The 16501-nt window shown below is 40.5% G+C and overlaps 1 protein-coding gene across 1 annotated transcript in view; it reads left to right on the forward strand.

The window, feature by feature from the left end:
* Positions 1 to 16501, forward strand: part of LOC136866288 (synaptic vesicle glycoprotein 2A) — a 410558-nt gene that overhangs the window by 377489 nt on the left and 16568 nt on the right. Inside the window, exons 7-9 of the mRNA XM_067143116.2 lie at positions 2672 to 2856; positions 7854 to 8374; positions 15237 to 15396. Coding sequence (XP_066999217.2) covers positions 2672 to 2856; positions 7854 to 8374; positions 15237 to 15396 — 866 coding nt within the window. The remainder of the gene's footprint in view (positions 1 to 2671; positions 2857 to 7853; positions 8375 to 15236; positions 15397 to 16501) is intronic.

Consider the following 16501-nt stretch of genomic DNA (forward strand, 5'->3'; position numbering starts at 1 on the left):
ACCTTCCACATCCTTCAAACAAAAAATTAAAAGATTCCTTTGAAGTCCTCTCCAGGTTTCCATTTCCTCCTGTCCAGCCAACCCTCGATCTTTCTTCTTCCGAATTTCTGTAACTGATACTTGTCAGTTATTGTCATTGTTGTTACATTGTTATTGTTAATAATTGTTAATTTATAATTGTTACTTAATATTGTTGTTTATACCTTTATATTTTATACCTATTTAAACATTATTATTATTATTATTATTATTATTATTATTATTATTATTATTATTATTATTATTATTATTTGTGTAAAATGGCCCTCCATAGGCTGTATCTAATAAATAAATAAATAAATAAATAAATAAATAAATAAATATTTTGGTCTGGTTGAGGTACTTCAAGCAAAATGAAAATAGTTGAGAACATATGATACCCAGAAATAAGTCTACTCGATTGTGGATTGACTAGCAGAGTTAGAGGTAAGCCTAAGAGGTGGCATAGCTATGCATTCCGTTGAATGATTTTTAACTTTGGAGCGTAGATGCTGGAGAAGTTTCAACACTAGCTGCAATCAGAATATTAGCAGTTATTATATAAAAAGAGAACCATTTATTTCATGTTGACATTTAACTCTCTAGGCCATATAGGATTCAGATAAGAGAATTGCACTTTAAGGCCACATTTAGATAATGTAAGGTGTTAAGTGTTTTGAATTGTGGATCAGTAGGCACATAAGGGAGACGTAACATAGGAAGAAAACATGAAAGAATCTCAATTCCTTTTGTTTGGCTTTATTGATGGTATGTATCAAGAAGAATATAATCCCAAAATTTCACATTGAAATTCAAACTATAAATGACATTCAGTAAGTTTCGTATCATGAACTGCAGTATGCTACACCCATTACGTAGTCTTCGTGGTAATGAAAGACTTCTGTTTACACAGTTCTGTCAAAACTTAGGCAATGATGACGTATGTATATATATATATATATATATATACACACACGTATATGCTTCCCTCGTTGATCAGAGCAGGCGTGAGAGCAACAGATGGTGGGAATAAGAGTGTATGGTTATGGGCAGTTCTAGGAGAGGTATAGTATAGATATAGGTATAGTACTGAAAATTATTAAATAAAATTTTCCTTGATTTTCTGAACTTCATAAAATTTCGAATAAAAGTCAGTAAAATATGTTTAAAATCAATATCAAGCTTCAAGTGGAGTAGTCTTTTAATGTGATGCATAAGAACAATTTTGTTATAAAATATTTCAAAGAAATTATGGAAAAAATACCGTTAAGTATAAAAATTTACAGAAAATCAACAACATATTTAGGAAAGACTTAATACACTTTAAAGTCTCAGTACTTATGTAGATTATTAATATGTTAGATTTTAAGTTTGATTCCATAACTTACTCAAAATGTGTATGGAAAGACAATGGTGTATGAAAAATTAAGATTTCAATAAGTGAATTCACAGAAACTATTTAGGTAATTTTAAATCAGGGCTCAGTCTCATTTAGATTCAATATAATTTCTGAAGGATATATGCAACCGAACATATAACTGTACATCTGCTTAAGTATCCTCTTTAAAATAGCACTATCGATTTGACTGGATTTGCATCTATTGTCTTGATGTTTTTCCAGGAATTCCGTACCGTCACCGCCTGTTCTTTCGCTGTTCGACACCAGATTATTCATTGTCTCCCTTTTCACCTAGAAACCTGGCATTCCATTAAAGGGTCTATTTTGGCATAAATTCATGGCCTTTACGCAGTCTGTGAACTATCCGATAGTGTTCTTTGATCTTCAATTCAGATATCTATATGTTGCTGGGCGCGCTTCCACAATTCTTCATTCAAAATGTCAGGCTATCAATCTCCTAGGATGGTTCTCAAGACATTTATTGCTGACATCTGGGCCTTGCGTTTTATATCTTGTTCCAGGATACTATGTAAAAAAAGTGTATATTCTCTTACGTTACTTACTTTTTGTATGTACGAAAATATCATAATATGCCTAATATACTTCTCGAATTAATCTGCTTTTGCCATCTGAACTTTTCTCGTCAATATTCAATTTTAAGTTGAAAGTCAGTGTTCCCATACAGATTCCGTTAGGATGAAACCGACAACATTTCTTACTCACTCTTCTATATTGAATACCATTTTGAGAATATCCGCAAATAGTGGTGTGTCATAAAAACTCTCTACGAAGATTCATTTAGCTCCATACCCGATGCCGTAGAGCAGGGCCTCTCAGAGTGCATGCGCCTGGTGCATGCACTGTGCACGGTGCAAAAGACGACTTCGCTTGGTTGACCAGAGTGCAGACCCCACACTCCTCGATTTGGAGCAATAGCGCTTACTCTCTTTCCTCACGCCTATCCTGCTCGCTCCCCCTGTCTCCCTCTTCCACACTTGCTACGTAGCGAGCTGAGTTGCGCCGAATAGAGCCGACCTTAGGCGAGCTTAGCCGAGTAGCCCAGAGACGGAGCGTTATTCTGAGTCGAGCCGACCGGGGACGATGCACAGTGCACAGAGCTCTTGCGCCTCGATTTGCACGCGTGAGATTTTGGGCGTTTGAGAGGCCCTGCCATAGAGAAAAGACAGGTATTGTACAAAGAAAGTATTGTATGTCGTTATTAATTTTTGTCATTACCTTCTTTTTTGTTCGTAGGTGAAGTCGGTGCTGCTGGAGTCCCAGGAGGTCAATGAAATGGACGATATGCGCGATAAGCGGAAGGCACGTTCTGCTGGGGATGTTGCCATGCACATGGTGTACTGCACCAAACAGCTCTTTGTGCCTCCGTATCTTATATGCACTGTGCTTACCTGCGTCATCCAGTTCGGCGTCATGTTCACGTAAGAGGTTTTCTTTTGACAGTAGTAAGATATATAGTTAACTGCCTATTTAAACGAAGACTAGAACAGAAATATGTAAGGAAGTGAAAACATTTTTCGTCAGTAAAACCCAATTTGTATGAAAGATCCCTTAATGGATCCGTGGTAGTATCTGCCACATGATTAAAAAATAGCGGGTTCAAACCTGGCAGAAGTTTCAATAATCCTGTAACACAGGAAAATGTTTCCTACTCTGTAAAACGGGGTTTAATTTTGTGTACATAAGGAGTTCTTATTTCCTGCTGCCATTTCTTGATGGATACAGTACTTTTGTATCCATCTCTTGGCACAGGCCAGAGTAAAGTGTAGCTTTCACCTAAGTCCCAGTCTCATCCATGGCTGTGACAATATGGAAGCTGCTGGGGTATGGGTGGTGCTGAGTAATGACATTCAGAGCACGACTAGTGCATCTGAGTGTTATGAAAGGTGTTGCTCATAGGGTCAGTAGTGTTGTAATAGCACTTTGTGGCGCAGTGAAGAAAGCAATGGCAAAGTACCTCACTCCTTGTCTTGCCTAGTACGCCTCATTTAGGTGCTGCCATTGGTTTTTGCGGTTTCGTTATAACCGCATAACCTTTGGTGGTGCTATTTGAGGATCCAACCAGCCTCTGGGCTGATGACATAACAGACAGACAGAAGGAGTTTTTATTCTGATCCTCAATTATGAATATCCTAGCTCGAGCTTCTCGGAGGCTTTCTGGGAATTTCGTGACACCTAGGGATTATGAGGATATCAGATTCTAAGGCACCAAATTTTAAGTGTAGGGTGCCTGGAAGTGCCCCATATATATATTTCATTTCTATATCTATAGATCTTTAGTTCGATTTATCAAACAGACCGACTCGTCAATATCTTAAATTTTCCTCAACAATTGCTGTGGACGTGATGTTAAGTATTAATTTGTACTTTCAAAAACCTTTAACTCACCAGACAAAAATTACTCTCTCCTGGAAAAATCATTACCAGCTTCATTTAATACCGTGTAACTCCGCCTCGGGACTTGATAACCGCCTGGATTCGGTTGTGAAGCGAATCCACAATGTTGTGTAGGTACGTCGCATGCAGGTTAAGCCACTCGCTGGGGATTTTATCGCGCAATTCCACCAAATTGCGGGGATGTTGATGTCTGCGTTTCACCCACTGTCCCATATGTACTCATATTTTCAATGGGTTCAAGTCAGGTGATTTTTCAGGCCAATCCAGATATAATGGGGTGGGGGAGTTTTAATGAAACCCGTCACATATACGTCCATCCCGATTAAATTTGCTGTTGTATCCTGAAAATCGGGGTATCAGCATACTCATCATGCACATGTAGACAGAAAGGCAACAACTGATCAACTAGAATATTTAAATTTCATGCTGGTTCATGCTATTGGTGAACTCAGTGAGTGGGATCAATCCCTGATACGAAAGACACTCTCAAAACATCACAGATCCACCTTCGGCTTGAACCTGACTTTGGCCACATCCAGGATCAAATGCTACATTTGGCCTTCGGTACACTCGACGACGTGCGTCATTGGAATACAGGCAAAGACGTGATTCGTCAGACCACATTATGTTCCGCCAGTGAGCTACTGTCCACGTTCGACGATTTCTAACCCATTGAAGACTCGCAACTATATGTGCCTATGTGACAATGGCGTCCTGCAAGGTGACAGACTCCAGATGTTCGTTGCATGCAGTTCCCGTCACAATGATCTCTCTGACAGATTGGAATGGACCTTCATTGACTGTATGCAGCAATTCCTATCGGGTTTGGAAAAGATTTTAATTCACAACCCCCGAAATGCGTCTCGGGCCCCGCTCAGTCAGGATCGTTTTCCGACCACAATTCTGTCGTCTTGTTTCGTGGCCACGGGTAGTACATCACTGCTTGTAGACACGTTGAACAGTCCGCCGCGAATCCCCAACAAATCCAGCAACTTCACGCACGGTATGACCATGGACACGGCCAAGCACGCTTATCCATTTATGCCACTTTGTCCACATCCTTACATCTACCCATGTCGACGTAGACCATCCTTCTGAGCGTGCACACTGGAGTGTCTAATTTTTTGTCCGGTGAGCTTATTATGCCGGGCTGAGTGTTTCAGATGGTTGAGGCGCTGGCATTCTGATACCAACCAGGCAGGTTCGATTCCGTCTCAGTCTCGTGGTATCTGAAGGTGTCGGTAGATTTATTGGAATATAGAAAAGCTCCTGCGGGACACAATTCCGGCACTTCGGTGTCTCAGAAACCATAAAAGTAGTTAGCTGGACATAAATCTCTTAATATACTTTATTATTAACTAATATTGAGCCTCCATGGCTCAGACGGCAGCGCGTCGGCCTCTCACCGCTGGATACCGTGGTTCAAATCCCGGCCACTCCATGTGAGATTTATGCTGGACAAAGCGGAGGCGGGACAGGTTTTTCTCCGGGTACTCCGGTTTTCCCTGTCATCTTTCATTCCAGCAACACCTCTCCATTCTCATTTCATAGCATCTATCAGTCATTAATAAATCACTTTGGGAGTGGCGACCCCATCGTACTAATAGCCTATATAAGATTCATTCATTACATCCCTGAACCGGTCAATGACTGGAAAACAGGTTGTAGGTTTTCATTTTCATTAACTAATATTATGTTGTAAGTTAGTCTCGGTACGTTGTCACGGCCAGCCCCTGCATTCGTGAGATCGTCGTTTCGAACCCTACCCTCGGCAGCTGTGAAGATGGTTTCCCGTGGTTTCCTATTTTCGTACCAGTAAAATACTGGAATATACCTTATTTAAGGCCATTGTCACTTTCCTGTCATTTTTAGCCCTGTTCTGTTCCATTGTGGACATAATACCGCGCTGTGTCGGTGCAAAGTAAAACGGTTGGCAAAAAAGAAACAAAAATAAGAACACCTCCACCCCAAAACAACGCCCTCACACAGTGGTGCATGCAGCTCGGGAGTACCGGGAAAAGTGGCGAGCCGAATGTCCTCGGGTACTCCCGGTACTAAAACACATACGCAAGAACAAAATCGAATTTATAATGCCCAAATTGTTATCGTCAAGGATCATAATTATTAATAATACTACAGATACGTTTTCACAATAGTTATTTATTATTACGAACATATAGCGTAGCAGTTGTAAGGTATAACTTTAATTTCCTTTAAATTACATACTTTTATATAATATGTACAGTGAGTCACAATGAAATTCATACACGATCGGGTAATTTACTTTGTTCCGTTATGAACAGAAAGTTCGGTGATTTTTTTCATATTTTTATGTGCAATGTAACGTGTATATCTTGAATTAGTACATCACCACTTGTTAGTTATCTTGTCCACAAATTAACGCAAGTATCTCTGATTATTTGGTATTATGCTGCTGCTTGAGGTCACAAGGAAAATCATACAGACGTCGACGCACAGGTATAAACACCGTACTATTATCTGTCAAGTGGAATATGGAACGCAGGAGACACCAGTTTATCGTCAAGGGTTGTGAAGTAAAGATACGTTGTAGTGTAATAATGATCTGTCAGAGAGGCCCGTCTTCGAAATGAGAGAGGGAGAGAGAGAGAGAGAGAGAGAGAGAGAGCTGAAGATTTTTAGTTATAAAGCAGGAAAATTAATGGGAGAGAAATTGACGAAGTTGTGAACAGACGCCATTCAATTGCCCAATGTGTTAGGTAGGTAGGTAGGTATAAAAGTAACAGCTTTGATTCCACAGATGAGCGTTAGATACTACGGGAGGTTGAGAAGAATCCAGTGATTAGTGCTCCAAAACGTGCTGTGATGGTTGAGGAACATACAGGGAAGAAAGCCGATCCAGAAACAATTAGGAGTATTAACAGGAAAAGTGATAGGCATGGAAAAGTAAATAGTAAAATACCATTGGCCAACAAATTGAACAGGAAGAAGAGGCTGCAGTTTGTTAAAGAGCATATGAGAAAAGACGACTTCTTGAAAGCGGTAATGTTTGTAGATTAAAGAAAATTCAACCTCTATGGATCAGATGGGAAAGTTACTGTCTGGAGAAAACCTCATGAAGAGCTAGAACCTACCAATATGCGTCCAAGTATTAAATACTGTGGAGGGAAGTGTCAATGTCTGGGGGTGCATGGCAGCTAATGGTCTAGGGAAGTTGAATTTCTTTGAGGGGGCAGTGGGTAGAAATATATATTTGAACATACTGAATTTACTTACTAGTGCTCAAAAACTTGGAATACATGAACAATACAAGTATTATCAGGATGACAACCCCAAGCAAAAAGCTCACATAGTGAGAATGTGGCTCAAAGTGCTGTCAAAAAGTGCTGGAAAATACAACCTCAGTCACCAGATTTATATATTGGAGATAACTTGTAGCATCACTTACAATGGCAATTAGGAAACATAAAATTTATAACAAAGATGACCTTAAAGCTGATTTATGCGAAGAATGAGAAAAAATTATTCCATCATACTGTGAGAAATTGGCACGACCCATGCTTGCCCGTTTGAGACATGTTAGACGAGCCCAAGGATACCCAACAAAATGATGAGTTTGACGGTAGTTGTATCTTATTCTGAGCTTCAAGGACCTACAATAGGATGTAAAGAGTTCCACTGTGATCTCCTTTTGTGTATGGTTCAGAAAAGCTTTTTATTTTCCTTTGTTGATGAAATATATTTGTTAATTTTTAATACCCGTCTGGAAAATTATGCATTGGTTACAAGAGTAAAAACCAGTATGAAATTAAAAATATATATTTGTTGGTAAATGCTCAAATAATTATATTTATGATGTATTGGTATGAGTTTCATTATGACTTACTGTATGTAACCTTGTATTTTATGGTTAGATGGAAGACAGGGCCTAATGCCCTTACTCTTACCAGACAAAATAAATCTAATCTAAACATGATTTTATAGATTTCAATGATGTTTGGCTTGAGTTACATAAAAAATGTAATTTCATTTGTTTGAGCAGGTACGCTGGTTTCTATACTTGGCTACCGGATCTACTGAATAGAATGGCAGAGTTCTACAACACATTCCCCAATAAGACAGCCACTTTCTGTGGGGCAATTATGGAATTGGAACAGTTCTCAAAGGACCTCTATGTAACAAGTACGGAGCCTTTTGTCGTGAAACGTCTTATGAGCACACTTTCAAATGTTAGTGCAGCCGGGAATATTGGCAAGAATCGTGTGTTTCTCAACAGAACGATTGACATGAATAACACTGCTGTAAACCTCACGAGTCTGCTCTACACTGTGGTAAACGGAACATCAGATGACAGTGCTCCAGTGAACATGACAAGAAATGGTGCAGTTGCTTTGAACGTCACTGGATATTCATTAGACAATATGAAGGCCCTCTCTCCACAGTGCCCAGGTGGCTTCGACGAAAAAGCTATTATGGATACGCTTTTCATTGCTGTTGCATCTGCAGTAGCGTACATTTTTGTGGGACACATTGTGAGGTTCATTAGTAAGAAATGGATACTAGGTGAGTACGTTATACCACAAGCTTCATTTTTTTATTTTACGAATCAAGCATTCATTAATTCTCTAGATGTCCAAACTGAAATGTATTCTGATATAAAGTGTACTGACTTTTTCCATGTACCTATATTTTGCTAAATAATAAGAGAGTGTATTTGCGATCCACGGTACTCTGTTCGGAAAAAGAAGTTCCCTTAAGTCGGTCTGTACACCTTGTGGGTGGAAGATGCAGACGAAGTATACACCCACCGTATCGCAGGTGGTGACTAAAAGGGGTGACCAAGGGATGATTGAATTCGAACCGTACGACTACTTGTAATTAGTACCATCAAACGAGGAACACCATGAGTGGTCTTTACTTGCGAGTACTGAACCATACCGCACATTGCCTGGCGCCAATATACACCCTTACGGTAACTTTGCATGGGAGACCCAAGCATAATAATGCATCAGTGTAACCTGACAAACAACCACAGATGATACTATCTGGAATGGCGGCCTTGACTGCCAACACGGGGTTTGAACCACCCTCCTCCTACTCTCTGTGCTGGCCTCGGCAACTTGAACACTTGGGGGATAATTTCATTCGTAAAAAATAAAAAAGACAAATCCTTAAGATGTGAAAGTAGGATTTCTGCGTTCAATTATATACTGCATACTGCTTAGTACTGATAGAAATGACAAGAATCATGTAATGGGGACACGAATTGTGACATACGAAAAAAAAAGAACACTGCCGGTATTACAATAGTGGTGGAACGAAGAATATTAAATGGACTCGCCTGAAGGGCATTCACTGATCTCACTCAGCACAAGCTTCATTTACCAATGAGGTTTAATCGAAGTCCGGCGATTAACATCATCTAACTTGCCATCGTTAATTTAATTGCTTCGGTCGGTCACCACCGTGTAATTTGAGATGATGTCCCCTATATAGTACATTCTATTCTTAGTACGTAGTTAACTGGTCCCTATGTATTAAATACATAGCATGAGGAAAATAATTACATAACAATAAAAAACACAACACTGAGCTGAACTCCCTGGACTATCGGTAGCTTACACCAAGACAGACAACGCTGAACATCGGTTCTGTTCGAACTCAAATAAATACACACTATATACTGAACACGACCATATGTGCACTTTATCTATGAATGGGGTCATTCCTGTAGGAAAACATGGATATCACTTTCTTCCGCCCCCGGCGAATGCTTAATGCAAGCTTGCGTATGCCAGCTCATTCTGACCTGGGCTCGAAGCGGGCTCCTTCTGACTGAGAGATACATATTGGAAAGTCCCTAGCTCTCCCTCGCCTAATACGAGACATTGGGGGGGGGGGATATATAATTATTAACTAGCATCTAAATTATCGTCATATTAACATTTACCACAAGTGTTCTTAAATCGAACCATTTAGAAAAGGACGATGTAAAATCCAAGAATCCATAGCTTTTAACTACAATAACACCGCACACCGCACGCCGCTCTCCACATAGGGGAGAAAGAACGAAAGGAAAATATCTATTGTGCGCGACTCGGTCAGCGGGACGGCCCCTCCCATTCAGTGGTTGCAAGGGTCCACCACCCTTCATAAATACAGAGGCCAAACACTTATTAGCGCATGAATTCACTTATTTTATATCACCGCAGAATTACCAAGGAATTATTTATTTGTTCTCTATTCTCTTATTCTTCAAGTCGATTATCTAGGGGCAATACAACTTTCAGATTCCTCATTTCACATCTCATCGTAGACTATTTTTGGCGGTCGACACTCTCATTACTTATCATGCCGCGTATCCTAGTTCCTTGGGCATAGGGCTATCATTATTCCTTCCTTGACCCTTCATATTTCTCTTCGCTCACCGAAAAAATTCTGACCACTCTTTCAAGCATCCGGTACCACCGCACTTCACACCAGTTACGGACAAAAAGAACACTCCAGACAGATTCTGGTAAAACAAGCAACAATTAAGGAGACCTTACATATTGTCCCTAACATGATTTACCTAAAACAACACAGTTTGTATCTCTGTCAGGACTCTTCTCTCTTGACGTTCATGCCTTAATAGTCCGTATCAGCTAAGCATGCATTGTCTAAATGCCCCGTGAGCTCCCCACATATTCTCTACAACCACATTGAACATTATTAGCAACTTTTTGGACATGGTATTCCTCATTCATCACTCACTATAATTTTCAACCCATCTTAGGGGAACTCGAAATACGCTTCTATCCTTATTTCTCATAGGATATTATCGACAATAAACTACTCCTCACGAAAAACTTTTCAAAAGAAGAGAAATTGTTTGTCCGGAGAGTTAGCTCTCTTAATGTTACGTTAACATGGCAAGAGAAAAATCAAATTCCATATTAAGACATGCGTTATTTTCAGCATTTATATATTAATAAAGGAAGCCCTACATTATATTACTCCGGTTATGCTTTATCGCGCTAAGAAATAAAATGACACCAACTCATCTATATGGTGATGGTTTCTCTTTCCAAGAGTAACCTGTGGTAGCGTTCTACTCGTCCAACATCTCGGCGCTGTAGACGAGAGTATCAGCCTTCGACCTGGTCTGCAACAGTCAATCATCCTGGTTGGCCCGTTCAACTGCTACAAATCTTGAAGTAATCCAACTGGGATCAGGTCCAGAACTCGTCACACGTACCCTTTGTGTACGACACATACACAGAATGTAGACAAGGTTTTCCCTTATGTCGGCAGGTCACTCTAATCAAGGGCGGCACACATTACACAGCGAGTCAGGTGACTCATAATGCTTGAGGAACCTTGTTTTGTAAAATTATGTCATGTAAAGAAAACTAGCTGTTGTACAAGTCGTTGACAGACCCCTGTGGGTGGGGGACGCAGATGCAGAATACACCCACGTTATCCCGCGCCTGTCGTAAGTGGTGACTAAAAGTGACGACGAAGGGATGATTGAATTAGAACCATGAAACTATTTGTTATTAGTACAATCACGCGGGGAAAGCCATGGGTCGACATTACTTGCGAGTAGTAAGACTATGTTAGGTACACAATAGTTTTGTGATTAGTAGCAATAGAGGGTGAATCAGTATGGGTTTTACAGTACCCGTGATTGGTACCACTACACGAGGAACATCATGAGCTTACGTTGTCTGTGCTTATAACCGTTGGGTCTGCGTTGCCTGTGATTAGTACCCACTATGTTAGGGAAACCACGGGATAGTAAGAGTCCCTGTGATTAGTGCAGCTATGTGAGGAACAGCATGGATTTGGGTTGTCTATGAGTGGTGGCGTAATGTGAGAAACACAATAGGTCTGCGTTACCTGTGCGTATTAAATCACCTGTGAGTAGTAGCACAATGTGTGGAACACCCTAAGTCTACGTTACTTACGCTTAGTAACACTACATGAGAAATACCATGGTTCTTACTTAACTAGCGATAAGTACCATTATGAGGGGCCGTTGATCTGGATATTGGACCCCTTTAGACAACAAGCATAATCGATTTAGGGCTCTGATTTTGAAGCAGGCCATTGGTCAGTATGTACTATTGTTCGAGATAGACGAATTGCGGGTCGAATCCACTCATTTTTTAAAGTTCATAGTCATTGCTCGTCTCTTCCTTTAATTATAGTCAGTGGATTCATTTTGGAATAAATGTTAACTTTCAGTATTGTGAGCTGGTCCGCTGATTATTTTAAATTCATATTCATCCATTCGTTCTTCATCATAACGTTTTGAATTCTGATCAGTGGACCACTAAATTGTCACTACATTTCGTACAATTAGGGACCGATGGCCTAGATGTTAGGCTCCTATAAACAACATCATCATCATCATCATCATCAAGTTGGTCTGTTTTCAAGACGACATTTTATAAGGGAGTGAAAGCTTGTTCGGGTAAAGTAAATGAAATAGCGGGAATGACCTCAGTATAAACACCTGCGAAGATTTGCAGGGTAGCACTTGCTATGAGAAGATAAAGGTTCAGAATAACTGGATAAAATGTTTTTATAGAAACTGGCTTTATTATGGGTGTCATGCGAGGTAGTTCGTGGGAAACAAATCACTTAGGAAACTATTGGACTTTTTAAAATTTTTCCATCGTTTTTCCTGTTTTCTTTACTTGTTTATCGTTTCATTTTCTAAGGACGACACACACGACCAGTCCCCGAGCCAGTGGAAATAACCAATTAAGGTTAAGGTCCTCAACCCAGCCGGGAATCGAACCCGGGGCGCCATTAACCAAAGGCCATCACGCTAACCATTTAGCTATGTAGCTGGACATTTGGTCATGGAGGGTAAGAGAAGTGCCGGGCTGAGTGGCTCAGACGGTTAAGGCGCTGGCCTTCTGACTCCAACTTGGCAGGTTCGATCCTGGCTCAGTCCGGTGGTATTTGAAGGTGCTCAAATACGTCAGCCTCGTGTCGGTAGATTTACTGGCACGTAAAAGAACTCCTGCGGGACTAAATTCCGCCACCTCGGCGTCTCCGAAAACCGTAAGAGTCGTTAGTGGGACGTAAAACAAATAACATTGATTCATTGAATTGGTAAGAGAAGTACGGTGAGAATATTACATTCTTTTGTTAATGATTACAGCATAACAGATGTAGAAGTAAACGAGACTACTGAACTAGTTACAGTAGAGGGTTCTGGAAGCATTTGCTTCATTCACAGAGACTTGCAGACTGAACGCTAAACGGTATAGCAGTCTACAATGAAGATATGTATGTATGATTTTTTTTAAAAAAAAGGGGAGACAAAACTATAACCTTGATTGGGAGGTCGAGGTTACGGATCGTTGACCGCGAGGAACATCAGTCAATTTCTGCACCTGACAAAATGTTAAGGCAGTTAAAGCCTAGAATGGATGTGCTTGTTTTTATGAGTCAACTGGTCAACTACTATAGTTGGTGCATTCGCTCGTTGAATAGTGATATTTTAAGGACTGACTACCCTAACACACACAAACTGAGATTTCGATGATGGTCTCATAACACCCCCTGTAAAGTACAGCGTATCAGGAGCACACACTGATATGTTCGTGCTCATTATATGGAATCTGTGCCGCATTACAATATTGAGTAATATGATTAAAGTGTTCTTAGCAATAATTAAACATTCTTCAACTCGCCACTCAATGTATTCGATAAAATTATATTCTTTAACATTTCTTCAGTTCATAATACATTGTATGACACGCCGGCGTGACCAAGTGTCGTCGCACAAGAGCTCTAGCACCTTAAAGAAGCCAACGAACCTCCATTGTCTGTAAGCCTGAAAGGGAATGTGATACCGCGGTCATGTAGGATAGAAGAAAATGGTATTTCCAAGGCTTTCGTGAATGCCATTTTTGACTTACTCTAGGTAGACTCTGATGGTACATTATAAAGTACAATAAATTTTATAAGGAAACACAATGAGTAAGAATTCCTGAACGGAGGTCAGAGTACATAATAGAATGAATCAAAACAAACACACTAACTAGTTATGTACTTCAATGTTTACAAACACTCGCTGAGTGCTAGATGTAGATACGAGAGCCATGATTATTTCTCTGATCATCCGTGTGCAGCTATCACGCATACGTTTAGACATCACGCGTGCGACGTAAAGCAAAACGAGAAACGTTGACTTCTATTCCTCAGGATTACAACAGAACGTTCACAGCTGTACCAAATTAAAGCACATACACTTCCTATTCCGTATAACTTTTCCTTACATTAAACAACCTCCGATGTGTCTGACCTCAGCTATGATTGGACCGAACAAGAACTAACCGACTGTGCTGCTATTATCGGGCAAAGTGTCTGAAAAGGTCATGAACATAACTTTATATTGATAAAATAGAAAAATCCGAGCTAAGCCAAGCCATATCCGAACAGCCCGCGATAGCCCTTGAGGATGAGAAGATAAAGGCATCCACTACCCTTAACTTCAGCATTAAGGGGGATGGCTGGTTTTTCCCCCAGGAATTAAGCTGGCAGTAACTTATGGTGTAGGCTGTGTCAATTTCGGGACCTTGATACACTCCAGAAGTGAAAAGTTCGTTTCTCAGTTCCTCAACTTCCTGACGGTAAATTGACCAACGTCTTTACGAGTGAACCAAGCACGCTTTTACTGCCCCTCATAGGCAGCTCTTTTGGTCAAGTAGATCAGATGATTGTTTAAAACCAGAAGATTTCAGAAATATTTCACGGGGGTAACACATTTTCTTACTTAAATTTAGTGTGTCCGACTCGTTGGCTGAATGGTCAGCGTACTGGCCTTCGGTTCAGGGGGTTCCGGGTACGATTCCCGGCCGGGTCGGAGATTTTAACCTTCATTAGTTTATTTCAGTGGCTCAGGGGCTGGGTGTTTGTGCTCTCCCTAACATCCCTGTAACTCACACACCACACACAACACTATCTCCACCACAGTAACACGCAGTTACCTACACATGGCAGATGCCGCCCACCCTCATCGGAGGGTCTGCCTTACACGGGCTGCACCCGGCTAGAAATAGTCACACGAAATTATTAAAATTACATTTACTGTGCTATAATTTATTTCTATGGTGAGAAATAACCTTTTTATTTGCAGGGTCAATATTGTAGGAGCCATATCTGTCATATATTTATACGTGTGTTTTGATGCTAGCATAGAAGGTCATAATAATGTTTATATGCAATCTTATGTTAAGCTCATGAAGCAATTTGTATGCGTTTGTCATTCTTTCAGAAGTAACACTCATAATTGAAGTCCAAATAATCAGAAGAAGTCATGTCTCAGGTTGTAATATGCAATTGTTTTATACAGTCTATCTATATTGAAAATATTCTTCAGTACTTTATGTTCTAATTGTTCAAGCGGGTGTTCTGTTTCCAGTGTTCACACTCCTCCTCTCTGGAGCGTGTGCCGTCGCTATGCACTTCACCACAATCCCAGTGTTAATTACAATACTCCCAGGAATCATCATTGTGGTATCAAGCATTGGCTACAGCGTCGTGAACGCCGTGGTTGTGGACTACTTCCCTACCCAACTCAGGTCAGTATACAGCTGTAAACATATAGTAAAGAAGTAGTCCTGTAGAGTTCAAATATTCGTGATGCACGTACGTGAGGACTCGGCCAAGCCTGCAATTAGTATCATTCTGTGTTTCTGTGGTAGGCAATCCATAAAAAACTGTTTCATGAGTTGTTGTTTGATGACATATTCTTGCAAAGCATAAATTTTCATCAAGCGGAATAAAGCTTCATCAACGACGAAACGCCATACCATGCACCACCCGTAGTGCAGCCTGAAGTCGCGCACTGACAATTTATCTTCTATTTTCTCACTCTAGAAGCTGGCTACTAATTTTTTTGAACAAGAGCAATGTGAAAATATGGGCTCAATTTTCGCTACATTCCTGGTAGCTATCCTAACTGATAGTGACTTCGAGATCGTGAAATCGATTCTTTCCAGTACACACGTCGATGGCAGTTTTGAAAGGCTAGAAAAAGGAAGTGCTATGATAGTTTGATTTTGGAAACTCGCGACACAGCTCAGAATGATCGGATGCTCAAGTGCGAAAAACTTTGATAAAATCATTGTTAAATGGGAAGAGACCAAGTCTCTGAAACTGGTCTGTAGAGTGATCTTTCACCATGACCTGATCCTCAACACTGACGATGGGGTGACTGAGGATATGGATGACCGTGGCGTAACACACATCAGACACATTACGTGCCTTCATTGTGTTTTCATTGTCTCCTTCGAATTGTCTGCTTACCGAAGAAAGTCAAGGTAACAACCTTTCGTTGCGACATTACATTCTACCTGTGATGCGATCGCCAGAGAGTCGGAGACATAATGTCTTGTTCGACCAACAAGTCTCCCTACGCTACTTCTGGTAAAGAAGCCCATGGCATGGGGCAGTGCATAACTCCAAACATATGCAATAACTTCCCTGGTCTTCATTATCCTCAGATAAAGTGTTCTGTCTATTTTAATGAGAATAAACTGCAGGAAATTATTCCCCTTCCTGGTCCTTCATACCAGGAAGTGCACTGTAAGTTAAATTCCATGCTCCCTCAAAGCAGATCGATTACAGCATTGTAGCCCAGATTAATGAAGTACGTGATTTATTCCATCTACACCTGCTAAGATC

Source organism: Anabrus simplex, chromosome 3 (assembly GCF_040414725.1).
Source record: "Anabrus simplex isolate iqAnaSimp1 chromosome 3, ASM4041472v1, whole genome shotgun sequence".
NCBI lineage: Eukaryota > Metazoa > Arthropoda > Insecta > Orthoptera > Tettigoniidae > Anabrus > Anabrus simplex.